Source organism: Lichtheimia ornata, assembly GCF_029851405.1.
Source record: "Lichtheimia ornata isolate CBS 291.66 chromosome Unknown scaffold00077, whole genome shotgun sequence".
Lineage (NCBI taxonomy): Eukaryota > Fungi > Mucoromycota > Mucoromycetes > Mucorales > Lichtheimiaceae > Lichtheimia > Lichtheimia ornata.
The window spans coordinates 117892-144861 of NW_026695397.1; the positions used below are offsets into that span (position 1 = coordinate 117892).

The following is a 26970-nucleotide window of genomic DNA, read 5'->3' on the forward strand; positions in this document are numbered from 1 at the left end:
ATGTGTGTGTGTGTGTGTATACGTGTATGGGGTCATCATGCATTAAACCCATTTGATTTTTGGCTTTTTTTTCTTTTGCGTCCCTTTTTTCTCTTTCTTTATTCAACAACAACAACAACATGACAATTCCTATTCAACAATCCACCGATGCTAATGCAAAGGCGGCGGCTGCTCGACTTGCTCAACTCAAACAGCAACTCACATTTACTCCTTCATCCATGTCCCTTCAGGCACCCACCGATATGGCAAACGAACGAGCTGCTGCCAAGTTTGATATCTTGACAATGGCTCATTTCTGGGCAGGTGGTGAACGCGATTATCGTCTTCTTGCAAGTTTCTTTATATAACATGCATACACACACATACACACATGATCCATCTGACATGTAAACATGTACATAGCAACAAGCTTTCAAGTTGATCAAGGTGGATCCGGAATTGGTGGTTCAACCTCCACGCAACATTTTGGAATTATCGAGATCAGAAGCCAGAGAATTGTGAGTGAGCAGACAAGGCCATCATCATCATCATATCTTACGGTCAGCATCCTTTTATAGCACAATGGGTCAAATCTATAGAGCCGTTCAATTACTCAAGGACCCTGTTATTAAGAGCCAAGAAGGATTACCAGAAGCCATCTTTATGGCATTGACCCAGTATTCAGAGAGCTATAGCATGCGTATCGGTGTACACAAGGCACTTTTCCGCAATGTCCTCTTGATGTTGGGTAGCGACGAACAACGAGATACTTGGTTACCAGCCGTTGACAATTATGAAATCCTGGGATGTTTTGCCATGGTACGTATAAAACTTGCCACGTATTCTCTACGTGATGTCGTTAACTCACCGTGTCATGTTTTAGACTGAACTTGGTCACAGCTCAGCATTGCGAGATATCGAGACAACAGCAACCTATGATCAATCCACCGACGAGTTTGTGATTCACTCACCCACCATTACTTCAACTAAGTGGTGGATTGGTATGGCAGGTCAATCAGCTACGCATACCATGGTCATTGCTCAAACCTATATCAATGGCAAACACGTTGGCCATAACTGGTTTATTGTGCAGCTGCGTGATCGTGCTACTGGTGAATTAATGCCTAATGTGCAAGCTGGTGATATTGGTCACAAAGTTGGACGTTCGGGCTTAGATAACGGGTTCGTATTATCTTAATGGATGATAAGCATCATACTAAGGTCTTTTTTTTATAGATGGATCCAATTCCAAAAAGTGCGTACGCCTCGAACCAACATGTTGGCGCGTTGGACACAACTTGATCGTGATGGCACCTATACACCAGCACCTTCACCCGCATTAATGTATGCCACCCTTATTCCCGAACGTGTCATGTTGGTGGCCAATACATTGGGAATGATCACACAAGCCGTAACGATCGCAACACGCTATGGTGTGGTACGTCGTCAAGGCCATCGCAACCAACAAATCATGGATTATCAATCGCATTATGGTAAACTGGTGCCTGCCATTGCGTTTTCATACATGGTGCGTTCGGCTATTACCACCATGGATGAACGATTCAAGATTTTGACAGCAGGTGGCAACATGGATCCCGTGGTGTACATTAATCACATGTCGGAAATGCACGCCATTTCAGCATGCATGAAAGGTCTTACAGGATGGTATGGTACCGATATTCTCGAGACTTGTCGACGTGCTTGTGGTGGCCATGCTTATTCTGCTTACAATGCCATTGGACAAATCATTGATGATTGGGGTGTCTTGACAACCGGTGGTGGTGATAATGTGGTCATGCTCCAGCAAACAGCCAAGATCTTGATCCATCAACTCAAGCAAAAGATCGAAGACGATGAGTATCCCGAATTACTCTTTAAGAGCTCAACGCATTACATCAAGCATGCCAAGGATTACCTTGCTTCCCCTGTTTGGAATGTCCGAGACGTTCGTTCTTGTGTGCAAGATTTATCCTTGATCGAACATTGTCTCTATGCCATCTTGGTCAAGCGAGTAGGTGTATACATACATCATGTTGTTGCTTTCAACATGTGAGCTCACGTTTACTACTATAGCTTAATAGCATTCGATTGGCTCTTGACAATGGCGCAAGCCAAGAGGACTTGCTTTTGGAATCGGTGCGTGTTGCTGAAATGCATGCTGCCGTCTTTTTGTATGCGGATGCTTTGACCAAGTTTGATCACTGGAATGCTTCCCTCAAGGATCAAGACTCCGCCAACATGCTCCGTCGCATGACATCGCTTTGGGGTTTCCATGTACTTTTAACCTACAGTGACCAAGGTTTCAAGGAAGGTTACCTTACTGCCGAACAAGTCAAAGGTGTGGAACGAGAATACTTGCAGGTAAAAAAAAAAAAAAGAAGGTGCGAGGTTCTCCTTGTTGACAATGTTACTCACAACCAACCTCTTTACTTTAGAGCTGTAAAGCACTGAGAAACCAAGTCATTGGATTGACGGATGCTTGGGCCTACCCAGACTTTGTACTTAAGGCACCCATTGCAAAGTACGATGGCAACATCTATGAAGGTATGTTGGTTGTATGGTGACTTGCGATAGCCGAATCATTCTAACATTATTTACATAGCTTACTTTGATACGTTGCTCATGGCACCCGGTAGCACAGGCGTCCCAAGTTATCATAAGACCTACATTAAACCCCTCACAGATGCAAATTAATGCTGTTTTGAAAAAAAAGTCAACCGATCCATGTAATAAAGCAGAGACTGCAAAGCGTATACCCATTGGTATTCAAGTTGATGCGACGAACCATAAACGCCTATATGTACTATTCAGGGCCCCATCATTAGATGGGCTGTATTGGCAGCCATCGTATCCTCGCCAAATTCCACAAAGCCGAGTGATGAGAATTACACCCTTCGTGTTGCCATATCAATTGAAGCAAGCCATGATGAGTAGGGTTAAGCGCGCCCAAAGCGGTGGTCTTGTGATCTTGCTCGTCATCAGTTTTGGATGACAGGGTCTCAGCTGACAAAAAGTAGCGGCACAAATGACCCCCGGAACGGAAGATCTCATCCTACAGCAGTAGCAAGAATATAGCTCTTTGCCCACTGTTTCTCTCCGCTGCTGACGCCACCCGTACTTGGCATGCAACGTAACCAATCATATTGTGTGCTTGATCTCGCGTAATAGGGATGCATATAGATGATGATGATGACTCGTGTCATCACCATGATGAAAATGGAGGTGGGTGAGGGATAATTTAAATGAATTGAATTCTGCTATTGTGATCTCTCTTTGGTTCTATAAAGTATTCAGGCGACAGTCTCCTGATCAAGCGCATGCTGACATTGAAGGTGGTACAAGCGCTGCTGCCCTTTTTAGAACTGAATTTTGTAACCTTTTTCTTTTTCTCTCTTTCTTTCATTTATTACCCACTCACACCCCACCTTCCTCCAACCCACGCATGTTCTCAGGGAGGAAAACCAAAGAGTTTTACATTGATCTTCAAGATAGTCGATATTACAATCCTGGTGAAGTTGTCCGAGGTATGTAATGGGCACGAGTGTGTAGGCTTTTGTAGCCTCTAAACAGGTGTTTGTAGGCGATGTGGTACTTGATGTGACCAAACCAACCAAGATTAATCATATCAAGATTGCATTGAGTGGCACTGTTCAAGTGGGATCCAATGTTTTGACATTGTTTACTCGTGAAGATGAAATTGCCAGTGACCCCAACGGATCGCATTTATTGGAAGCCAAGAGCAACCGATTTCCTTTTGAGCTTAATATTCCAGGGGCAAGTGCTGAGCTTCCAACAAGCATGAAAGTAAGATAAAAAAAAGAAACGCCACTCCCCACCTTGTGGATGATTGAACTAAAATTGGATCTTGTAAAAGCTGGGAGATGGTTCAAGTCATATCTCTTATACACTTTTGGCAACATTGAAACGACCCTTTGTACCAGCACCCTTGGCTCCAGAAGATACACGTGAAATCTCTGTCGTCGAAAGAATTGATGTATCCAATCCCGAATACGATCATCCTGTTCCCGACAATGAAGACGAGGAGGATGACAAGGTCATGGTAGATGGGACAAGCTTGAGTGTCAGGATACCCAAGGCTGCCTTTGTGCGAGGTGAGTATGGATGGCATTGTGATGAGCCCAATGACAAGATGGCTAATGCATGGGTGGATCATGCGTAGGTGACATCATGCCTGTATCCATTAAAGTGACATGTGCTGAGGATTTTGGGAAGGCTGATGCCATTCGTGTTGCTCTTGTTCGACGTTTCCATCTCTTTGGCAAGGGAAGGTAAGAAGCAAAAGATAAAGGAAATGGATTTTGGATCAAAAAACTTACATGGCTATCTACATATTTAGACGAGAATTGCTAGGAGAAGAGAATGCTCGTGAACCAATCTACCGGGATCTCATTGCAAATCCCGATAATAATCACGCTTACGAATCGACCATCAAGATGTTTATTCCACCAGCATCCCCACCTACTACAGGATCAAGTGGACGCATCTTGCGTGTGGAATACGCAGTGCAGGTGTCAGTGGATATGAATTTGGCAAGGAAAAACGATGGTGATTGGAGGTCGTCATTGGTAGTGCAAAAAGAAATCCCTGTCATCATTGGGACAACCCCAAGAGCAGATATCTCCATTGATGACGAAGATGATGAACAAGAGGAAGTTTGCGAGGTCCAAAATGAAACAACAAAAAAGGTTGTCAATGGTGATGCAGCACCACCCATTTCCGATAACAGCAATATCGATGATACAAACGATGATGATGATGCTCCCACAACCACACACAATGAACCAAAACCCGATTTAGATCACGAAGAAGAAGAAATACCAAAGCCCCAACATGGCATTAACCATGATCAACGGCATCATTCTAGTGCCAGCATGCCATCATTTGAAAGCGAATCAAATCAACAACGATATGGCACAATGCATTCGGCAAAAGACGATCCTCATCACATGACCCCACCACCCTTTGAGCAGCAACAGCAGCAACCTGTATGCCAATCACCTGCATCCTTTTCTCATCATTCATCTTCTTCTTCACCTTACATCCCTGCTGCCACTACTTATCCATCGTTTGATCATTCGCCTCCTCCTCCTCCTCCACAACATGTACCTACCACCACTGCAAATCATTATTTTCCTCCTGAACCACACATGTCATCCTATCCCGAACAACAACAACAACAACATCCTCCACCAAGCTCTGTAGCCCATTTTCCTTCTCCAGCTTCAACACCTTTCATGCCCATGCCTCAACCTATTCCAATCCATCATCAGCATCATCAACCACCACCAATGAATATGATGCCAGTGCCTGAATCTTACACTTCTCATTCACCCTCCTATCCTCCCGCATTTCCATCACCCACTCCTCCTCCACCCCCAGCACCACATGGATATCCTCACTTGTCACACAAGTCATCGCATGAATCATGGACAATGCCTACTCCTTATCAATAACCATAATAACGCATTTGACAATCCCCTCATTGGTGGGCTTTATAGACGTTTATTGCTTCCTTTTTTCCATGGTCTTATAATTAAAGAAAAGTAGACTGGTTGAGTTTAGGTAAATACAACATGAATGGGTCGAATTCAAAGGGTCTGTGCATGTTCAAGTTGTTGCCGCGTATCAGCTATAGTTTCATTGATCACTTCCCTCATCACCTATCAAATCAACAATGGTCGTATTCTTCATTAAAGAATATAGTAGTCGTAATGATGTATGGTTGTTCTGGTTACCGCCATTGAAAGAATGATGCCCTACCAAAGAAAACGGAAGCCAATAATGCTAATGGGGTCGTAGATGCCTCATTAAGTAAACTTTAAACGACGTTGCTCTCAACTTTGTAACCTATTACTAGCAAGGGGATCATCATCAAACGTTAGACTATGCATCATCTTTGGACCGGGTAAGGAGACGACTCACCATGTCAGGGATACACTCGTTGACCACACTGGGCATATTAAGGATGTCATATGAGCACTACTACTGCTGCTGTATGTCTCCTAAACATGTTGATTGTTTTGCGAGGAAGAGAAGAAAAAGCAAAGGGGAGGAGCAAAGGGGAAGAAAAGTAGTATTTCCTCCCTAATGTCGTGTGAAATGTATAAGATACATAGTGACCAGCACACATTTATTAAGAAGCAATCTTCTTTCTTTCATCCTCTACATCTATTACATCTCCCAGATTTTGCAACACTATCACTTGAAAACCATGCGCATCTTTGCTCTTAGTCTTGTCTTGGCAGCAGTTTACAGCTTACAAATGGTCGATGGACAACCGCAACCAGAACCCGACAGCGGCAATGTGCTCTGCAGTAAATTAGTTAGCGGTGAACTCGATGGGTTTACAAGATCTATCATGGAAGAATTATGCGAAGATGGGGACTTTGGTACGCAAGGATCAGGATGGTTTTAACCATTTGACGTTGGAAGAAGGATCAAAGAGAATTCTGGTGGCGTGCAATGATACCTCTTATACATGCAGCAATGATGCGCGTCGAAAGAAACCCGAAACTATAGCATGCAACTAGCCTCCTTCTTTACTTTCACTGTAGTTGTCATTATATCATACCATATGATAGTAGTAATTAAAGTGCTGATAGTAGCTCCCGACATCATCATCTATTATAACTCCAATTGTCGTTCAAAGAAAAGCTAGCCATTATAGAACATTGTATTGCACGAATGGTACCATTTTTATTGTGTCGATAGATAAAGGGGATATGGCATAATGATTTGTACCTTACGTCAAAGTGAAGATAAGACATCCAAGCGTGATCGGGTATGTTTCACAGCTTTGAGATTCCGCATAAGAGTTGCCGTTGTCCATCTCTTTACCTCGCTTTCTCTCTTAACGGCACGATATGGGGTTGTTCAAACGTAGACGCCAATCCAACACTCATTCAACACCAAAACGCCAGCATTCGGATCAACGTGTCGACTTCACCAGTAATCTACTATCAGACGAACTTGTACTCCATATATTCAGTTTCCTTTCCGCCAACGATCTCACACGCTGTGCCGCTGTCAATTCCAGCTGGTTTCGACTAGCTAATGACGAGCTGGTGAGTAAACGAAAATGAATGCAGTCTTCATGTATGTTAACAAGCAAAATACCAGCTATGGAAACCTCTCTTTTTACGACGATTCCACAATGGAGGAGGCTATGCTAGAGCAACCACTCGACGACAAGATACAACAAGTCCTGAATCAAGGTGGAAGACACTGTATAGAACCAATCACAATTGGCGAAGTGGTAAGTTTGTGTGTGCGTGTGTGTATATGGATGTGCGACATGCATACTAAAGGTTGTGTGATACAGGCAATTGTCGAATAACGCAACTCGACTTGCATGATTCAAAGCAGTATCAGCAACAGCGACAGAGACCATTAGTGCAGTTCAACCGTGATATTTTATGTTTGGCATCCATATCTGATTCTCGCATTGAAGTATGGCGTATTGCTACCAATGATAATCCGCAACCTGTGTTACTTGGTCAGCTCGCTTGCCATGACGACAGTAGCACCTTATGTCACATCACGTGCCTGAAATTGCAAGTAATGGATCATTCACAGTATCGGCTAGTGGCTGGTTACGATGATGGTGGATTCTCGTTATGGACAATGGAAATCAAAGATCACCCAACATCATTTGCTGCGAGACAATTGACGCGTTATACGCCTCCCTATCGATTGGGAAGTCATCAGGCCATTGAAGCTATTGGGCTCTCATATCCAATGGTCCTCATTTGTACCAAGGGGATGAAATTATCAGCGTTTTGCATTGATGACGAACAAGCTGCAATGTCTCCTCGACTTGTATACGAATTACAGAGCCCTATTCGATGGAATCCTATCGTTGTGGAATTGGATCAATGCGATAATAATCGATGGCGTGGCATGGCTTGTTTTGGTATGCCTGTGGGATTGAATGCATTTTCAGTTGGCATTCAGGTATGTATAATGTGATCCATGAAGCGGTGTAAACACGCACGCTAATCCACAATTAGGAAGTGGTGTTTTCATCACATGGTATCATATCATCACGGCATTGTACAGCATTGAACGAGGATGACTTCTTTTTTACGAATCACGCACGACGACCCTCACAAGATGCGCTCGAACCCATCACTGCCCTTGCCTATTCACAGCCTTATCTCATGACAGCACATGGCAACAATACCATTAAGCAATATCACGTTCATCTTTCCAGTGAAAAGCTTGAATTGCGGTTTGCAAAGACGTTATACGGACATACATCTCGGGTATGTGCATTAGCCCTGGATGCGTCTGTGAGTCGGCTAGTGAGTGGTGATCGATACGGACTCAAAGTATGGGACCTATCAACGAGTGACAATGACAAACATCCATCCTTTCGGAACGACGAAACCGATCACCATAGCAACGCTTATCGACTCGCACGTCATCGACTCGGTGGAAATGAATACTTGGTAGCCATCGATGCTACTACTGCAGAACATCGCGCAACTTTGGACGTCCCCTCTTGTGATATGAGGTGGCTACATTTCGATAGCGACAAAATCGTGGCAGCAATACGGGATGAAAGCAGTAGCAACTTGACATTGACGTCCCAGAAACGAACTTTGGTGCGCATTTGGTCCTTTTCTTAGATACCCTACAACCACTCTATGATTTGTATATATATTCCTATTAAAGAAAAACAAACCAGTCATCTCCCGCCGTGTATTATTAAACTCTTACAAAGTCCAAATGATGACAAAAAGGAACGTGTGTTATGACGTTGTAAACACATTAATGAGGGGGGCGCATAAGTTGTACAGTCTTTGTTCAAGACACAGTGAATCAATCACACCCTTTCTCTTCCTCCTTTTTCCTTTATCACATCAAAAGTGGACATACGACTCAGGAAGGTCTCTTACACTATAGTAATCCAGTGATAGATGGCAATGCAATTTCATATCCGGTAAGGTGACCCTTTAATCCAACATCATTCACAAGAGACAATTGAGAGGTACACACCCATGGGGAAATACATCGATATGGGAAGCTTCTATCCTTTGGGCGAGCATTGTGCAAAGATGGATGTGAAGTGCCGCTTGATACGTGATGGCGAATCATATGCATGGCGTGCCAAAACATGGAGTTGGATGATGATGGTCGTACATGTTAGGTAGGATGTACATATAAAGGATGATGATAGTAGCTGCCATGGAATAGCGTGTAGTGCACGATAATTGGACGCATCAATCGTTCAGGATGATACCATGTGCGCATAAAGGTCAAGTTCACAATGGAGACATAAGAAGAAAGCTCCTTTTCTACGCGTCGTATATATCCAATTCCTTCCACTCCATGCACCAAAGCAAGATCCATATCCATAGCCATAGCCATAGGAACTCGTATGTATTGAAGCAAGTTGCTACACGTAAATAAAGCTGCTGCTCTATAATGGCTATCTGATGTTCACGTGAAAAAGCCCGTAAGGCAAGTTGCTGCAAGTAACTTGATACAATGGGAGTATAGGCTTTGCTAAAAGCAACTACTGGAATGAATGCTGTTGCGTGTGGTCGTGGTAGAGGGGTGTACAAGAGAAGGTGTAGCATCAAAACCATTCGTGTGCTGTAGTGGAGTGACATGAAGGCTGTGTACACGCCATGGACTTGCCATTCAGTCAAAACAATCGGATCAGGACATTCGTAGGATTGTCATGATGGGTTGAAGCAGGACAATCGTTCGCAGGTGGTAGTTGTATACTTGAATGGGCTAAGAGTTGAGAATGGGGTGGAAGAGGCAAGGTGGGAGTGGAAGAGGTGGAAATTAAAATGAGTTGAATGCTATTCTTTGTTTGAGTGTTGCTGCATCAAATCCTATCGGATCAAGAAAGTTGAAGGATGGACATGTTGGCCTGGAACAGAGGAACCGTTCACATGCATTGGAATGGGCAACAAAGGTGAATGGGAGGAATGGCCTATTAGCTGGCAGTTTACAAATAACTTACATCAATTTGATTCTTCTGATATTGGATGATACTTCTGTGTTTGAGCGTTTTTCAGTCAAATCCCATCGGATCAAGAAAGTTGAATGATGGGCATGCTGGGCTGAAGCAGGACAATCGTTCGTATGCATTGGATCGGGTAACAAAGGTGAATGGGAGGACTAAGGTTATTAGCTGGCATTTTGAACTCTTCCTAAATAGTGCACAAGTATCATGCATCGCCTGTGCTGAATGACTCAAGTTACACAACACGCCCCTCTGCATCTTTGGCTCTCCAACGTCTACCTACTTGACAATGAACAAAGACCTCTTTTCATATAGCATCACGCTTACAGCACATGTAAGACATAAAGACGCCTGTATCTCTAAACTTTACAATCTAACGTGGGGTCTTTAATAGAACAACCTGCTCGGCTGGGTGAAACGCATCTTGTGTGGTAGTTTCACGATCGTGGTGGCCAATCCCAGATTTCGCAATGTCGCCACCAGCCAAACTGGATCCGGGGGTCGACCTCTTCGACGACGACGACCAAAAAACTATTTTTTGGGCTAGTTGCGACATTGAACGTGAAACTTTCACACAAGGTGCTGCTGGCCAAGCCGAGCCCATTGCTCTATCAAACCCCCACGTTTCATTGTAAAGTTTGGAGATACAGGCACATCTATGTTTGTAAGCGTGATGCTATAAGAAGAGTGGTCTTTGTTCATTGTCAAGTAGGTGGACCCTGGCAGAGCAAAAGATGCAGAGGGTCGTGTTGTGTAACACAGCTACGTTTGCATGAATGAAAAGGTCAATGTTTAATTACTTTATGGATCATCTAGGAACAGGCATGTATTGCTAGCTAACGGCCACTTTTATCCAATCATCATTGTTGCGAGATCCACTGCATGGGAACGATGCACCTGCTCTAGACATTCATTTCCATGATTAAAGTAGGTTGGTCCGAGCTGATTTGACTGAGCTGCGGTCAAAGAGAGATTACATCACTCTGGACATAGAGTACGCTCGATGTAGCTCAACCGATGTAATCTTGTGTGAGCGTAACTCAACCAAATCAGCTCGGATCAACCTACTTTAATCATGGAAATGAATGTCTGGAGCAGGAGCATCGTCCACCTACAATAGAATGCACAAAAGTTGGGAATGCACAAAAGTGGCTATTAGCTGCCAATGTATGACATAAAAGGGAGGGTTGCGTACCTGTCATGCATTGCCCCTGAAGTCCTGACTTTTTAGCTGAGTTACCCAAAGAGGTCCTTCTGCATCTTTGGCTCTCCAGAGTCTAGCTACTTGGCAATGAACAAAGACCACTCTTCATATAGCATCACGCTTACAAACATAAATGTGCCTGTATATCCAAACTTTACAATGAAGTGAGGAGTCTTTAAGAGAACAAGCTGCTCGGTTAAGTCAAAGCGATCTTGTGTCAAAGTATGAAGTTCATCGTGGCCATTCCCAGATTTCGCAATGTCGCCACCAGCCAAACTGGATCCTGGGGTCGACCACTTGAATTTTTTTTCGACGACCAAAAAATATTTTTTGGGCTGTTTGCGACATTGAACGTGAAACTTTCACACAAGGTGCTGTTGGCCAAGCCGAGCACATTGCGCTATCAAAGACCCCACGTTTCATTGTAAAGTTTGGAGATACAGGCACCTTCATGTTTTACCTATGCTGTAAGCGTGATGGAGTTGCTTTTTCCTAGTGGATGGTATCGGCTGCATTAACGGAAAGATGAAGAGTTGAGTGAAACGGCACGTGGTGGTTACACAGACACGTCCTTGACAGGTTGCTACACAAATGAATGATGACGATGATTGCCTTTTGTGAAGGTACGTAAGTAAACAGCATCCAATAATGAAGGTGTGTCAGGGTATGCATCACATTTGCATGTAGAAGAAAGTTGAGCTGCATAAACCGATTTGTATATGTAAAAAGATACGTATACATATTGAATGAGTCACTCATCCTGAAACTCAATGGAGGGATCTCTTCACTTTTTCTCTTCTCAAGCTCATCCCACTTCCCACTCCTCCTTATCGCATCGCGAAAGCCATATACTTCTTGCATGACCGATACGGTAACCGGACCACCTTTATTATTCCATCTTCGAAGCAATAGTATGTAATCCACAAGCTAGCAACCTCCAACAAGCGTGTAATAAATAAACAATGCTTTATTTCATCTAGCTATCTTGCTACTGTACATTGCCACCACCATCGTCGTAGTCGTCCTCCGTCATCATTCGTATTCGTACTCGTACTCGTCACCAGTCGTCAATCTCATCCGTCACACCAAACATCCAAAAATACAGTACACAAGATGAAAAGAATGGGATCTTGCAGGCTTCCTTTTGAATCTCGTTGTCGTCATCATTGTCATTGTTGTGAATGAGGTAATCGTCGTAATCGTCGTCCCTACAAATAAGAAAGCAGGCATGTTAGACACCATCTGGTATCAGAATGATGACGCTTTGGTATACCGTTAGGCGATCCTCTCTAAGGAAGAAAGCAAATCAGAAGGAATTCACAAACCAAATCACCACCATACGAGCAACGTCGGGCGATCCTTTGTTCTTGAGAAAGCACTGCACGAATCACACAAGGCCAGTTCGATCCATGGCAAGGAAGGACATCACTTACGTAGAGTCCAGGCTCATAGTTGTTCTCATTCATCCTCTCCAAAGAAAGAATGACCCCCAATCCTTCCAATCATTTCCCCACCTCATGAAAAGAAATCCTCAAGGGAAAGACCGAGCCTATCACGAGAAGGGCGTGTTGGTTAAACACATTCACAAGCTGTTGCAAATCCCCTTTTACCTCAACACGGTGACCATGCTCTTCCAAAAATCCATCATCATCGACCCATCAACTCAAACGCAGGCCCGTAGAGTCCTGGACGCGCTCCAAGTGCTTGATACAGGCTGGGACTTGAACCCAAAGAGATGATGATGATGCCCCCAAGTTGCATCGCCTGATCAAAGAAACCTATTCAATTCATTATTAGCACACACACAATAAACACCCTTTTCAGTGTTTGTTTCATTGTACTTGCCTTTTCCATATACACAAAGACCCGTTGCTGTTGGTTACTGGAAACCGAAAACCATGGTGTAGTATAGTTGAGCCGAAACAAACGCCAAACCAGCCAACGTCTTGAGACCAAACTTGCCCTCTATATAAGCTAACACGTCAATGGAACAAGTTACAGTGCAACATTGCGCTCTGCGTGTACCTGTTGACACCAAACATAGAACGGGAATAGCAACGAACAAGAGGAAGCAACGGTATCGCCATGGCAACCACCAACCACCAACCACGCTCATTCCTCAGCACTTGGACGCACTCACTCCCTGGCAATGGATGTTCAGAACTACATTAATACCTCACAGCCAACAAGAGCATTCTTTTACAATACATTACCTTGATCGAGATGTCGTGAATGGGATAAAAGGAGAGGAGGGAGAAAGAGAAGAAAAAGCGTTGTCTCAAGTCGTGGAGCTACCGTCCCCCAAGTTTAAATCTCCCTACTGCTATTACACTGAGGCCACTCACTTATCCCACATACACCATCTACCCATCATCATCAGCACCCTCACGATAGACAATAGGTACAAAATAAAAGAAATGATCCTCACGTATAGCAAAAGGGTGTGTGTCATTTTACACTTTACATGATAATGATGATCCAACAACAGCCATTGGCTTGCTACCAGGTCCCCACGCATCCGTCTTTTTTACTCACCCCAATCTGAAGCATCTTTTTTCCTACGTACAGTATGGGCTATGTATCTCAACTGATGCAATCCTCCGTTTGACCGTAGCTCAGTCAAATCGGCTCGGATCAAGAAACTTGAATCATGAAAATACATATCTGGAGTAGGAGCATATCACATCCAGTGGATTAGGCAAGAGTTTGGAATGGGAGCAAATGACTATTAGTTGACAATTATGTACCGGAAATCAAAGTTCACGAATGAAGCGAGCAACCAAGGCCACTAGTGTATATGTATTGAAGAATAGGGTAATTGTATGTATAGATAATCAGTGGGGTATCCTTTTCTAGAGATGGTAATGTATTCATGGTGATGGTTCCCTTCGTCGACGACGTACTTGAGTGGCTGATTGGATTGCTTTAAAGTTATCCATATCAAGGTAGTATTCACCTAGCACATGTTGGAGGTTGTTGAACCGCTCTTCCAAGAATTGTACCCGATCAACGACATTTTCTAATTTCTCCATGGTTGGATCAATGCTGGTTGGCGAAGAGGGGTCTTTGGCATAACGAATGTCTGACGCTGGAGGACATACGTTGGCTGAAGGTGGCGGTGCTTCAATGTTGGATAATGCAATTCCAACACCTTCATCTTCAGATGATGCCGGGGATGAATCTGCTGATTTGTCATAGCGTCGAGTGGTATGGAGCAATGGCTTGCTTGGTTTACTACTCGTCATTTCGTTGGTCGTATTACCAGAGTTATTGCCATTGCTTCTTTTAGATGCAAGTTTTCGAGAAACACGTCCACTAGAGAATGCAACCGTATCCAAGAGACCCCACGGCGAGTGACGCACCATACCAAACAATAGAGCATACACAGCCGTAATGGCACCATAGGCACCACCTGCAGCAGCTAAAGCTGACAAGAGACTATGTTGTCGCTGCTCCGTCTATGTAGATGATGAAAAGTCAACCAAGGATGCTACACATTACGCGACAAATGGCTCTTACGTACCCTGACATCATACTTGGCTTTAGCTAATTGCACTGAAAACATGCCATGATAATCCTTGATGTATAGCAAATAAATGAGTGGGCCCAAAATTACAGTAGCATGCATGTTGACTTAAGCTTACCCCACTCGTAAGGTTGACGTTATCCTCGTAATGCATTGGCCAATTCATTTCAGTCGTATCGATTGTGTAAATATCCACAAAAGTTGGTTCCTTTTTGGTAGGCTGATGTTAATGGAGATTGTGGTACATAAGAAATTTGAGCAATCACACTTACAAAACCAAGCAAAGAAGCACCATCAGCAGGACGAATGGCACGATATTTCATGGGCGAGAAAAAAATAGCACTTGTCCAATTTACCAAGGACGTTGAGCGTGCATCACCTTGTTGCATCTCTGTATAAAATTGTTTCTATATACACACAAGGTAAGCCTCTCCCATTTTCTTTTATGTTGAATCTACCCCTACCTCTTGTGGTATCATGCTGTCTAGCACAGCATCGTTCCATGGGTTGAATCGAGGATCATAAATTTGGATCGTCACAGTGGGAATTGATATACTTGCTTCCGTGACATTTTGGACACTATCCAGCTTCCAGTATATATCCACACGTCGTACTTCAGGTGCATCCTCATCATAATCTTCTTCAACGCCGTATTTGTAGGCTCCTTCAGTATCCAGGAGATAGCATTGGGATTCAGTGCCTTCTTCATCACCCTTGGTTACATAGCCGTTACAGTCCTCCAGTGTGCTGTATGACCAATTCATGTGCATCATGTCACATCGTGGGAATGTGATACCACTATCTTGAGCACAGATTTCAACAAACGGAACTTCGTAAGGGCTTTGCATAGGCTCCGTAGATTGACGCAGGAGTGTCTTGTCGAATCGGACCTAAAGAATTCACCATAAATGGAAAGCTGTGTGATCAGCGGCGCGTGTCGTTACGAAGAGAGAGGTAAAAAAAGAGAGCAAGAGATCTGCTGTATAACCTTTTGGTCATCCCCGCTCTCCACACACATGTCCAAAAGCACACACGCGACCCCTCATGCAATCGTTTCATAAACAACATACCTGGTATATGATGTATACACAATATGCAAAGAAAGCCAGAGCCAATACAACTGCCACCGCCATGCGTGCGTATGCGATTATTCTCGATTCATATGGCTATGGTGATCGATGGTAAAAATAAACTTGTTAATACCCATTGTTGGAGAAGGGATCATGGTATACGCCAACGTACCCGACGATGGAATGCTTCGAAAACAAAAAACATGCTGATGTATGTACAATGATCACCGATTTGGAAAGCGATGACACAAAAGAGAGGAAGGGAGTGAGAGGAAAAGAGAGAGAGAGAGAGAGAGAAAGAGAAGGAACAGATGTCATCTGGCGTATTGATATACAAGTACTGCTTGGCTTAGCGGTCTCTCTCGGTTACTAGTGTACACCTTGTACGACCCAAACTTGTGGCACGGATGAGCCACTTTTCACCTTACGATCTCTCTTGGCACATGAAACTTTGTACAAACTATATTCAAACCCTTCATGCGTGTGTTGCATATGAAAACCTTTCATTGAGTTTTGTTTTTTTTGGTGGGAGAACAGCAAAAGAGCTGAGTGAATGCTACAAGTTGTAAGAGTAATTCATCACGTTGTTGTTATTGTAAGTCTGTGCGCATGAATGTAGAAAAAAAAACCTGCAATGGCGGCTTTTTGCTTTTCTGGATATGGGAGCTGCAAATGAACCCACCAATACATCTTTAGTAAGTACCCCATAAGCTTTGTCAACATGCCTTCTCCATCCTCAAGTGTCACAAAACGACTGCGCGATATCCAAAGTTTTGTTTTTATTTCATCATTATTAGGATTGTGCACCTTACTAAGGAAGATTGTGATAAAGTATGTTGAATGTAGTATACGTTCCAAGGATGTGGAATTCATTTGCGTGGATCATCTTCGTACAACCATCCACCAAGTACGTCTCTACTGCTGTTGTCCCGTTTAGCAATGCTAGGATTGCCACTACTGGTAGAGGATCGATGAAGCCATGGCACACCTCTTGTCCGCCTACGACGTACGTCTCGCATCTGATCCAAAAAGTCCATGTTGATATAGTACTCTCTTAGCACCTCTTGCATTTCCAGCATGCGAGTCTCCAAGTGTTGTATCCGATCACGATCGCCATGATAGGGTGGATCGGTGGTATCAGGAGAAGAAGGTGGTTGGTGATGGTAAAGAGGTGGAGGTGGTGATGGATGATCATCGGATGATTTACGACCCAAAGAAGGAAGAGGTGTTGATTCCACAATAGCCATTTCTACTTCGTCATCATCAGAGCTGCTATTATTTTGAGGAGGACGTGGAGGAGGAAGTGGTGATGATGATCGAGAATGATGATCATTACTAAGTAATCGTTGTCGTTTGTTTCTTTTATCGGACACCTTGTCAACGGCACGCACTACAGTCAAAGGAAGTTGATGAACCATGCCCCATGGAGAATGTCGCACCATGCCAAACATCACAGTGTATAAGGTCGTAATAGCTCCATAAGCTCCGCCTGCTAATGCCACCGCTGATAGTAATGTATGTTGTCGTTGCTCGGTCTACAGCGACAACAAATGAGCATCGTTGCTAGGTTTTATGCGTGGTTGCTATGTTGAAACAAGCTCACCTTGACATCATAGGTCGCCTTGGATAATTGCACCGAAAACAATCCATGGTAATCCTACGTAGAAAGTTTCGATTAATCTCATGCAAGGATGGCACAAGTTGCAATGAAAACTTACACCACGCGTTAAATTAATGTTGTCTTGACGATGCATAGGCCAATCTAATTGGGTGGATGATATCGTATAGATATCAACAAATGATGGTTCCTGGGTGATGATGCTGTTGTCAACAAGCCATTGTTGTTAACTATGTTGATGATCATCCTACTTACAAATCCTAGCAAAGACCCAGAATCATGCGGTGGTATAGCACGGTATCTTGATGGTGTAAAGAACAAAGTGCTGGTATAATTGCGTAGTGACGTTGATCGATAGTTTCCTTGAGTCATTTCGGTTGAAAATGCAACCTGTATATTAAAAAGATCAGCTTTCATCAGCTTCGAAAATCATATTGCTACCTCTTGAGGGATCATATGGTTCACAGCTTTTGGATCCCATCTACTGAATCGAGGGTCGTAAAGCATGATCGTAATAGATGGAATGCCAACACTAGCTTCAGTAATGTTTGAAAGAGAATTGATGAGCCAATAAATGTCGATACGACGAATTTCTGGTGAGTCAGGTGCTGGGGTTTCTTCGACGCCATAATGCAAAGTGCCATTGACCTCAAACAGGTAACACTGGCTTGGAGACCATGTCGAGTTGTCACCGAATCGGATCTTGTCGTAGCAATTTGGGAGTGAGACAGTTGTCCAATTCATGTACATGACGTCGCATTGCACAAACGTAAGTGTGGTGCTTTGGCCGCAAATTTCAATATGTGGAACCTCGTATGGTGATACCATGATCTCGGTTGATAAACGCAAGAGCGTCTTGTCATACCTTATCTATGATGGATGATAGCATCATGTATTGAGATAAGCGGCTGCTACATGATTCAAAAGTGCATCTTCTTACCTGGTAGATAAGGTATCCGATATATATGAAAAGTAATAAGCTGAGGACTACTGCCACAAAGATGCGCGTGTAGCTGAGCAATTTTGATTCTAGAGGCTACATTGTTGTCACATGCTGATGCGGTTGATTATGTTACAGTCGCGTCAAGGTAAAAATCTTATATATTTACCCGTCGATGAAATGCTTCGAATACAAAATACATTTAGGTGGAAATCTATCACTGTAACATGGAAAAAAGGAAAAGAAAAAGGCGAAAAGAGGAGCAACAAGGAGCAAAGTTTTTATGTTTTAGGCCTGGGTCACCACCTCTGGCTTAGTGTGCATGAGCGGAACATGCATGTTTGTATCACTGCTGCTGCAATGATTCAACTCTCCACTACATTGAAACTGGAAACATCGACTCTGGATAACGCTTTGATTGGATAATCGAAGCCCCATTATCACTATCATCACCACTTTCCTATTGCCAACCAGCAGGGCATATGCGCGCGCTCGCCCCCTGCCGAACCTGTATGTAGCATGCGAGTGGCACAAGACACAAGATACATCTTGATGGTAAATGAAACCCAACACTTTGGTTAACGCGCTCTCCTATTTAAAGGCGCCCATGTGACGCTTGCTTACTGTGTAACTATGGAACAACGTGACACAAGGAGACGATCCGCCACAACAAAGAGGGGATTCCTGCAAAATAGCACGCATTGCTAAGCATCTATATTTGTATGCAGCATCTGATCTCTATTTTCATATACGTGTAGAGTGGCTATAGCACGCTTTGATCTATGCCAAGAGCCATCGAAAGCGTAGAAAGGTGGGCTTGGCAAACTCACTCCCAATGTACGCTGGTGGTCTTTGTCAAGTCGCACCAAAAAATGTCATCATTATCGACATCCTTTATCAGTTTAGAGTTCCGGGTGCCTGGACAAATTGGTAAAAAGCTGTCCGACATGCCATGTATGGGACGCTTGCGACCATAAATCCAGTAGACGTGTGTGCCGCCACTATTGTGGCGCACAAGTATTGCTTCAATGCACCTTTAAATGATAGCAATGGCCTCGTAAGCTGCAACATGGAAAATGCATAAGTAGCTTTATGATGCATAATGCCGTTCATTTGTAACATAGCATGTTCCCAATCCTGAGATGTCAAATTAGATGGTGGTTGTTTCAAGATTACTACAACGTGATGAGTATCAACGAATACCTTGCGTCCACTTGTTGCTCCTAGGCATGTAACTATGTATATGGTCTCGTCATTCTTGAGCTTTTAATAAGCACTGGGTCCTGTGCACTCTGCTGCTGTAATGATTGAATCGGCAACATACAATGAAAAATTACTTATTCAGAGACGAAGAGCGCTCCATCGATTACACCAACCCATGAGCTAACATACCGCAATGCAATATCCGAGCATTCGGAATCTACTGGTGACTAAGAATGGTCGAGTGCAGTACTTGACATTATCATCCCATCAGCTTAGCGATTGCGGAGAACGCGCATTGCAGTATCAAAGAAATCATTGGCTAATGCTAAGTATGTTACCAATGCATAACCCAGCTATAGATACCATTGGTAGATGTGCTGCTGTTTCCTATATCTCATCACTTTGACAAATGTAGAAGCCAAGAATGCGAGTATTACTGAAGCCGATTCCCTTTGAATCTTCTTCCCAATAATGAGGGCCAACGTGTAGCGCTGCCAATTTGAACGCAAAGATCCCAAAATGTGTTTACTGTTACTACTACATAGTAAGCATCATCATGTATCATCACAAGCGAAAATGGCAACTCACCCTTTTTACATTCACTGTCATTCTCAATAAAGCTATGCTTCCCGATCATTTCGTATCTTGTACACGATGTAAAATGATTCCAGTGTGTGTTACGATGTACATTTTTTTGCCGTGTCAAACATACTGTACACGAAAGCTGAGTGGGGCAATGCTGGCCTATGGCGAGAAGGGTGAGCACCACAGATGAACAACGTTTGTGTTACATGAGTCGCCGCATAATTTTGTAGTGGGTTGATTGGATCACAACACGTCCAAGTGCAATGGGCAACCTTTATTTCTCTCTTCTGGGCCTTGGGTCAATCTTGGTTCTATGCATAACAGGAAAAATGGAAATCCTGCATGCCGAATGTGCAACTTGGATTAGCCAATCATTTGTTTAATATGTTGCTGCGCCCACTTGTAATGCCCTTTGGCTACAGTTTACTGCATCGGGCGGGCCTTGCGATCATTACCCATTTTGGCCAACTCCACTTGTAACACGGGCAACGAAAAAAAGTTAGATCCAAGTCCAAAAAGGCTTTTCACTCTCTCACTCTCTCACTCTTTCCTTTATCTTTTCCCTCTTTCTTTATACCATATCTTTGGAACCATGGGTTCATCACTACGCGACAACCCACTTTTTAAGACCAAAGAATCCATCGCCACACTTTCGGTGATAAGCCTCGAATGTATCCTCATTTGCATTTTGGAGGGTCTGGTCGTCAAAAATCACCTTGCACTTGTCAGCAACTGTCAAATGGATAGCGTTGGCCAAGGTGAGAAAGCGAAAACAACATCATCTTTCCATGTTCAACTTAATATTGATCACGCCTTTTTAGGTGTCAGCGAATCCGATTTGATCTATCACTCGCTTTTCATTGTCTCTCAAGCATTCCAGGTACTTTTATGTGTCGATGCCTTGCTTCAAAAGAATACAGGTACACATACCCCAAATGGCTCCGGCTGCTGTATGGCTAACCATTAAATCCATGTCTAGCCCAACTATGCACGCTCGTGGCGTTTGGATTATTGGTAGTAGGTAATTATCACTCTTTTTAATTGGTCCAAGCCGCATCCATGAGGCTAACATGTATGATTTTTGCGTATGTGGCAGTGTAAGGCTGTTTCTATATTCGTAGGTTGCCAAAGTTTGAAGCACTGACAAATTTACCTATGCAGCTACGGAGGTATCCAAATCCAGCAACACATGATCCTTGAACAAGTGGGTTGGTATGTAGTGTACAACAACGATACCTTTTAGCACTTAGGCTAAATAACGTATACAGTGGCTCTCAAGAATTGTGGAACCCCATTGATCCACGGTGGCCCAATACACCTGCTGGGCAGGATATGGCTATTGATTACTATCGTGATCGTATTCGACCTCTTGAATACGCCATCATTGCATTGATCCCATGCTTTTTTGTTGCCCTTGCATTTCTTGCATGGAGATTACGAAAGGAGTTTGCTTGGGACAACTATCGTACCTTTTCAGCTGATCTTCGGTAATACCAATACATCAATAATCATGATGATGGCAACAGGCTAACGAGTTGAAACATGAATAGAGTACGCAGCGCATTGATCACAAGCAGCGTGTTGTTGACATTACTCAAGCTCGACTTTTACTTTGTCTTTTCTTTTGCTGCACAATTGATCCCATCGCAAAAGCTGCAATATGACGAGACCGTTACTGAGACTGTGCTTGTATTTGTTTTAGGAGCATTGGGTTTGACACTTGCAATCCTTGCCGTGTACCGTGAAAACAAGTACATGATGGGAGGTTTCATCATTGCTGGTGCTGGTGCTGTTGCGTACCTGATTTATCGACTCGTTCGCATTTGCGTGCCACGTGAGCCTGGCTCCGATGATCCCTACGAATTCACACGCCGATTTTTGATCTTCACTGTGGTGGTTGCCATGGCACTCATTTTGCTCACCATGTCGGTTGCCGTCAAGAGCTTTTTGAATCTACGACAAGGCATCTATGTATTTGCCAAAAAGTCCTCTGCTGATCGTAGAAAGAAAGGAACATCATTACGCAGCATGTCCATTATTGACCAAGGATCCGATGAGTTTGACTCGTCGGAAGCGCCGGTTATGCTGCATCATCATCGTCATGAAGACAAGATTGCATTGGATGACATGGATGAAGAACAACAACCAACACAACATGGCCGGAATGATAAATCTCGCCAACATCAGGATATGTGGTCTATCGAGTAATATTGCTCTTTTTCATCATCCATTTCTTTGTACACTGCACACAACTCCCACCACCACATTATACATGTATATTTCTTAATCCTCATATCATAATATATCACTGCAAGCAATTGTTCTTTCGTTATCACATGTTTTGGATCGGTTTTTTATATGTATTTTCCAATGTCTAGCTGAAATCGTTCTACTCTTCAGCATGCTGCAAACAGGGTATCAACAAAATGCTGGATCGCTGCACGACCACCATCGTTCACGAATCGTCGTTCTCGGCATACAATACTGGCATGAGCATTGAATCCTCGGATATAGACAAGCACACGTTCCCACTCAAGCTGATCAAGGTGTTTTTGGATCTGTATCTGGTGTGCTGACAACGCCATGGGTTGAACAACTTTGGTGATTCTTTCGGAAGGCATGACATTGTACAAGCTGGAGCGTTTCTTGGTGGTTTCTATGAAGGCATGTTACCATCATCATGTATTCAATCCCGCTTTTAATATGTACCTTGATGCATGTTCACTGCTGGGCTGGGGTTGGTGGGTATGTTGGTTGCATCCAAGGTATCGACCAAAATTTCCTGATTCTCTTCCTCCAAAATAGTGCTGTGATTACTCTTGCTGCTACGGCGGATGGTCTCTGATTGAATCAATTGTTGCGTTTTCTTTGATGATGATGCGGCTAAAAGTCGTGCTACACGTAGCCGTGACATTAAACCTTGCGACCCGATATAAAGGAATGCAAGCAGAGCAACCACCGGTAATAAAGGCGAAAAGATCACGAGAAGACATTTGACTAGGATACCATCCTTGGATCGTTTTCGTTTCTTGCTAGGGTGGACGCTTCTTGTTGTTGTCGCTGTCATTGTGCTATCATCATTCTTATCCTCATCATGCTGTAATAGGTCAAACGCCGTAATGATGGATGAATAGGTTGAATCCACCGATCTATCGTATGCCATGAGTATTCTTTCACACACTTTATATCTTTTCTCGAATCCTACTTACATATCCAAATCCTTCATGATCTCAAAATGGTTGGTAATTTCCATTGCTGCTGTCCAATAAGGTACGGTGCGATCATTGGCCACGTTGGCATAGGTGCGCCTTTGCTTGAATCGTGATAGGTACTGATGAAATTCTCGTTCTAGTGTACCTCCATGTCAACAAACCCATTACATGTAAGCTTGAGCCTGATACATACTTGGATCTGCTAACACGCTTAAAATAGGTGATCCATCTTGGTAATCATCTAGCAGCTGGAGCTGTTCACCCGTTCTTGACAGGATATGACCAGTGATATAGTTATAAAACTTGAGGAATGTCGACTTGGGTTCGCGTCTGACGCCAAGATGGGGTGTAGCAAAGGTGACATATAGCTTCAATCACAAAGCGAGTAAGCATTACTGCATGTAACCCTCATTTTCCATCTTACGTACCAAGGGTTTGATGTTGTCAAAGAAACCGGATTTGCCCAGGACACCGATTGCATAACGAAGCATCAATCCGCCAAGAGAATATCCCACCATGATCACTCCTTCGACTTGGGTATCCTTGTTGTTATCCAACTCATCCACCCGATCACGAATCTACCAGGATCCGCATGGTGAGCTCATGTTGCATAGCAATGCTTCCCAAGCAACGATACCAAACCTTTTGTGCTAGTCGCTCTCCACACACATCTATCTACTTTGCTCGTTAGTCAACAATATCATTCGAACGCTACCCATCATCATCATCATCAGCACAAACATACGCCGTCATATGTATATTTCCCTTCGTTAATATCGACATTGAGCTATGTCAGCAAGTGAATAAAAGGAAGAATACGAATAGCAAGAGTTCCCAACTTACGATATCGATTGCATCAGAGGCATCGCACGCTTCTTCAATTGCCTTTCGAATGAAGCGCATGTGGTTCTTGTTCCCCCAGAGGCCATGCTGCAATACAATGAGTGTCACTTGTGTCATGAAAGTTTGTCAAGCAAAGAGCACAATAAACGGCGTTACCTGTAGCACAGCAGTTTAATACATATGAAACATCGGATAAAAGCTTCCCGCAGGCGCCGAGATACCCTTTGCCAAAATCAGCAAGTTGAATACGTGTAGTGATTTCTCAAATTGGGATGTTGTTGTCAATGGAGCGGATAGCTATGCACACCCTATGTAAAAATAGATCTAATAAAGGATGGTTCATTGTCACTGGATTGTCATTGCTTATTGATCTCGATCCCACATCCCATTGTGATATGGGTCCATTGCTTGTCATCTTCTTTATTCGTAGATGCTGTTTACATACCTTTCTAAAGGCATTCATCATCATCCTGTTTGTGCAGCACCTTGTCAACGACCATGTGTAACACGTACCATTTCACGCACTGCATCACCTTGTTCATAGTCCTCTTGACACAATCAATTAGCAGCAAACAGCTCCATCGCGCATACTACTACACTATACGTAAAGCATAAAGGTACCTACTTGTCGAGATTTTCATAATGAAGCTTGTAGGCTTTATGAGATCGTGATTGATCAGTGTGCCCAAGAGCATCTTGTATGAAAGTTTCAAGTACGAGAGGGGCAATCACAAGATCAAAGATTGTAGGGCAGTGCCTGACCTATTAATTTCCAGCTCTTCCACTCCCACCTTATTTCCACTTGCTCCCCATTCTCAAATGTCGGTCCATTCAAGTATACAACAACCACCTGCGAATGATTGTCCTGCTTCAACCCATCATGTCAACCCTGCACTTGTCTTGATCCGATTGTCTTTGACTGAATGGCAAGTCCTTGACGTGTAGGCAGCCTTCTTGTCACTCTTCTACAATACACGAGTCTCTTGATACAACACGCTCTCTTGCGCGCTTCCCTACCACGATCAAGCGTAACAGCGTCCATCCCATCAGTTACTATCAGGGAGGCCTTACTCAATCGTCTCAATCAACTTTTTTTACTTGCAGCAACATGCCTAGCACCCTTTTTCACGTGAACAGCAGCCATTGTATGCAAGCAGCTTTATTTACGTGTAACAACTTGCTTCAACACATACAACTTCTTATGGATGATGCCATATCAGCTATCAAGTACACACCACAACACAAGCAATCTTCACCTGGTTGAGATGCAATGGAAAATAAGCAAGAAAGAGATACATCTACAGCAGGATGGGAAAGGAAGCATATCAGCAGCGATAGCATGGCTCTTTTCAACCAACATATTGGGTCTGCAATGGCTATGGATGGATGGATGCAATCAAGTGCAGTGGCATAGGTTCTTGGAATGTTGCTTTGGTTATTTGGTACGTCGTCAGCAAGAGGGATCTTGTCACGTGGATACGGCTGAGGATGATGATGGATGGGATGGCATTGTTGAGAAGGCCACGAGAAGCAGTTTACAGCCATGGATGGTATTGGAGTACTCGGTCTTTTTCGGATATTGGAGCAGAGGCATTGCATGAGCTTATGGTTGGAAGCACTTGGTGGCATAGAATTGATTGTATATCCTTATCTACAAGATTCATCGACAGAAACACGAAGGCACATGAGGCACCGACACTGGTCTTACTTGAAGCTACTTATGCTGGATGGCATGGAGGATTCTATAATGGTAAGGAGATGAAGGGAAGGATCAAGGATAGCTTCAAGGTCATTGTACATATCGCCTTGGCTGTATGGGATTGAATGGATCTGCTGGACGGGATGCTTCTTGATGGTACATAGCTAGATGGTTTCAACATTGTAGTTAGCGGACGTTGACGTTTTTATAAAAGCACGTACTACTGTAAACTATTGAACCATGATCCGCATGCTTATTGATGACAAAAATACAAAGAAAGAAGGGAGGAATGGGTTATCAGGTACCATGGTGGATGCGCTTGGATAAGGACAGACACACAAATATGAAAGTGAGGGCGAGAGAAGAACGCTACTGCTGGAAAGCATTGCCTGGATTATTGGATATACTACGAGGGTCATACAACATTTGAGCGGGCCCTGTCATTATCTGCACATCTACATCCAATGCTTAAATTACGACACGACAAAGAATTGTCCTATGCAACAAGGGCATAAACCCAACATATTAGAAGACCACAGACTGGTACAACGTTGTTATTACCTAACCAACGAGGACCTTGTCATAGCAATTTTAACACAATACACTATGATGGATGATGCTGTTATAAGGAGGAATAGGTTAGACATGGAACCTATGTTGCACAAATGAATGATTGCTGAAGGTCAGCTTATCGAGTGCACGGACCATGTTGTCAAGGAGGTTGCATTAGTGTCGGTGACTTAAAGGCTATCATCAATGCCTGCACATGGAAATGGCCATCAGAGTCGTTTTATTAATACAAACAACAGCTAATGATATCTCTGTTGCGTTCACGTCAAGACGATGCATGCTATCCAAGGCACGTGCCTTGATCGACATTTGTATGGTATCGCGAGCAGGAGCAGGGACGAAAAAACGGTACACTACAAGATACCACTAACGCGAGGTATGGGCCACAGCGATAACGATACGAGGACAAGCAAATTAAAATAGCTGTAATCACAAAGGCAGCTCGAAGGCCATTGGCAACGTTCTCCATTCCAAGCGTTCTTGATTCCAAAGCAGCAACAACAACACGCGCGATTCCA

At 43.5% G+C, this 26970-nt stretch overlaps 9 protein-coding genes across 9 annotated transcripts; 6 read left to right on the plus strand and 3 right to left on the minus strand.

Moving 5' to 3' along the window:
* Positions 1 to 119: 119 nt before the first annotated feature.
* O0I10_010854 (uncharacterized protein) lies at positions 120 to 2673 on the plus strand (the record flags this gene model as incomplete). Its single annotated transcript, XM_058490828.1, has 8 exons — positions 120 to 329; positions 403 to 497; positions 558 to 798; positions 863 to 1161; positions 1216 to 1990; positions 2053 to 2340; positions 2415 to 2523; positions 2582 to 2673. The coding sequence occupies 8 exons, from the start codon at positions 120 to 122 to the stop codon at positions 2671 to 2673; spliced, it is 2109 nt and encodes a 702-aa protein (XP_058338440.1).
* Positions 2674 to 3421: 748 nt separating this feature from the next.
* Positions 3422 to 5453, plus strand: O0I10_010855 (uncharacterized protein; the record flags this gene model as incomplete). Its single annotated transcript, XM_058490829.1, has 5 exons — positions 3422 to 3503; positions 3560 to 3783; positions 3854 to 4091; positions 4160 to 4268; positions 4337 to 5453. The coding sequence occupies 5 exons, from the start codon at positions 3422 to 3424 to the stop codon at positions 5451 to 5453; spliced, it is 1770 nt and encodes a 589-aa protein (XP_058338441.1).
* A 758-nt stretch (positions 5454 to 6211) lies between these two features.
* Positions 6212 to 6415, plus strand: O0I10_010856 (uncharacterized protein; the record flags this gene model as incomplete). Its single annotated transcript, XM_058490830.1, has 1 exon — positions 6212 to 6415. The coding sequence occupies one exon, from the start codon at positions 6212 to 6214 to the stop codon at positions 6413 to 6415; it is 204 nt and encodes a 67-aa protein (XP_058338442.1).
* Positions 6416 to 6863: 448 nt separating this feature from the next.
* Positions 6864 to 8630, plus strand: O0I10_010857 (uncharacterized protein; the record flags this gene model as incomplete). Its single annotated transcript, XM_058490831.1, has 4 exons — positions 6864 to 7064; positions 7120 to 7255; positions 7322 to 7953; positions 8010 to 8630. The coding sequence occupies 4 exons, from the start codon at positions 6864 to 6866 to the stop codon at positions 8628 to 8630; spliced, it is 1590 nt and encodes a 529-aa protein (XP_058338443.1).
* Positions 8631 to 14056: 5426 nt separating this feature from the next.
* O0I10_010858 (uncharacterized protein) lies at positions 14057 to 15987 on the minus strand (the record flags this gene model as incomplete). The annotated part of the gene is made up of 7 exons (XM_058490832.1): positions 14057 to 14644; positions 14710 to 14763; positions 14831 to 14920; positions 14985 to 15119; positions 15177 to 15602; positions 15783 to 15878; positions 15955 to 15987. 7 exons carry the CDS (start codon positions 15985 to 15987, stop codon positions 14057 to 14059), a joined length of 1422 nt encoding a protein of 473 aa, XP_058338444.1.
* A 664-nt stretch (positions 15988 to 16651) lies between these two features.
* Positions 16652 to 18228, minus strand: O0I10_010859 (uncharacterized protein; the record flags this gene model as incomplete). Its single annotated transcript, XM_058490833.1, has 5 exons — positions 16652 to 17317; positions 17386 to 17439; positions 17501 to 17590; positions 17656 to 17790; positions 17842 to 18228. The coding sequence occupies 5 exons, from the start codon at positions 18226 to 18228 to the stop codon at positions 16652 to 16654; spliced, it is 1332 nt and encodes a 443-aa protein (XP_058338445.1).
* A 2492-nt stretch (positions 18229 to 20720) lies between these two features.
* Positions 20721 to 21169, plus strand: O0I10_010860 (uncharacterized protein; the record flags this gene model as incomplete). The annotated part of the gene is made up of 3 exons (XM_058490834.1): positions 20721 to 20886; positions 20950 to 21048; positions 21108 to 21169. The coding sequence occupies 3 exons, from the start codon at positions 20721 to 20723 to the stop codon at positions 21167 to 21169; spliced, it is 327 nt and encodes a 108-aa protein (XP_058338446.1).
* Positions 21170 to 21317: 148 nt separating this feature from the next.
* On the plus strand, positions 21318 to 22336 carry O0I10_010861 (uncharacterized protein; the record flags this gene model as incomplete). Its single annotated transcript, XM_058490835.1, has 3 exons — positions 21318 to 21340; positions 21397 to 21615; positions 21679 to 22336. The coding sequence occupies 3 exons, from the start codon at positions 21318 to 21320 to the stop codon at positions 22334 to 22336; spliced, it is 900 nt and encodes a 299-aa protein (XP_058338447.1).
* A 188-nt stretch (positions 22337 to 22524) lies between these two features.
* O0I10_010862 (uncharacterized protein) lies at positions 22525 to 24300 on the minus strand (the record flags this gene model as incomplete). The annotated part of the gene is made up of 8 exons (XM_058490836.1): positions 22525 to 22784; positions 22838 to 23277; positions 23338 to 23476; positions 23534 to 23708; positions 23769 to 23918; positions 23983 to 24015; positions 24086 to 24127; positions 24184 to 24300. The coding sequence occupies 8 exons, from the start codon at positions 24298 to 24300 to the stop codon at positions 22525 to 22527; spliced, it is 1356 nt and encodes a 451-aa protein (XP_058338448.1).
* Positions 24301 to 26970: the final 2670 nt, after the last annotated feature.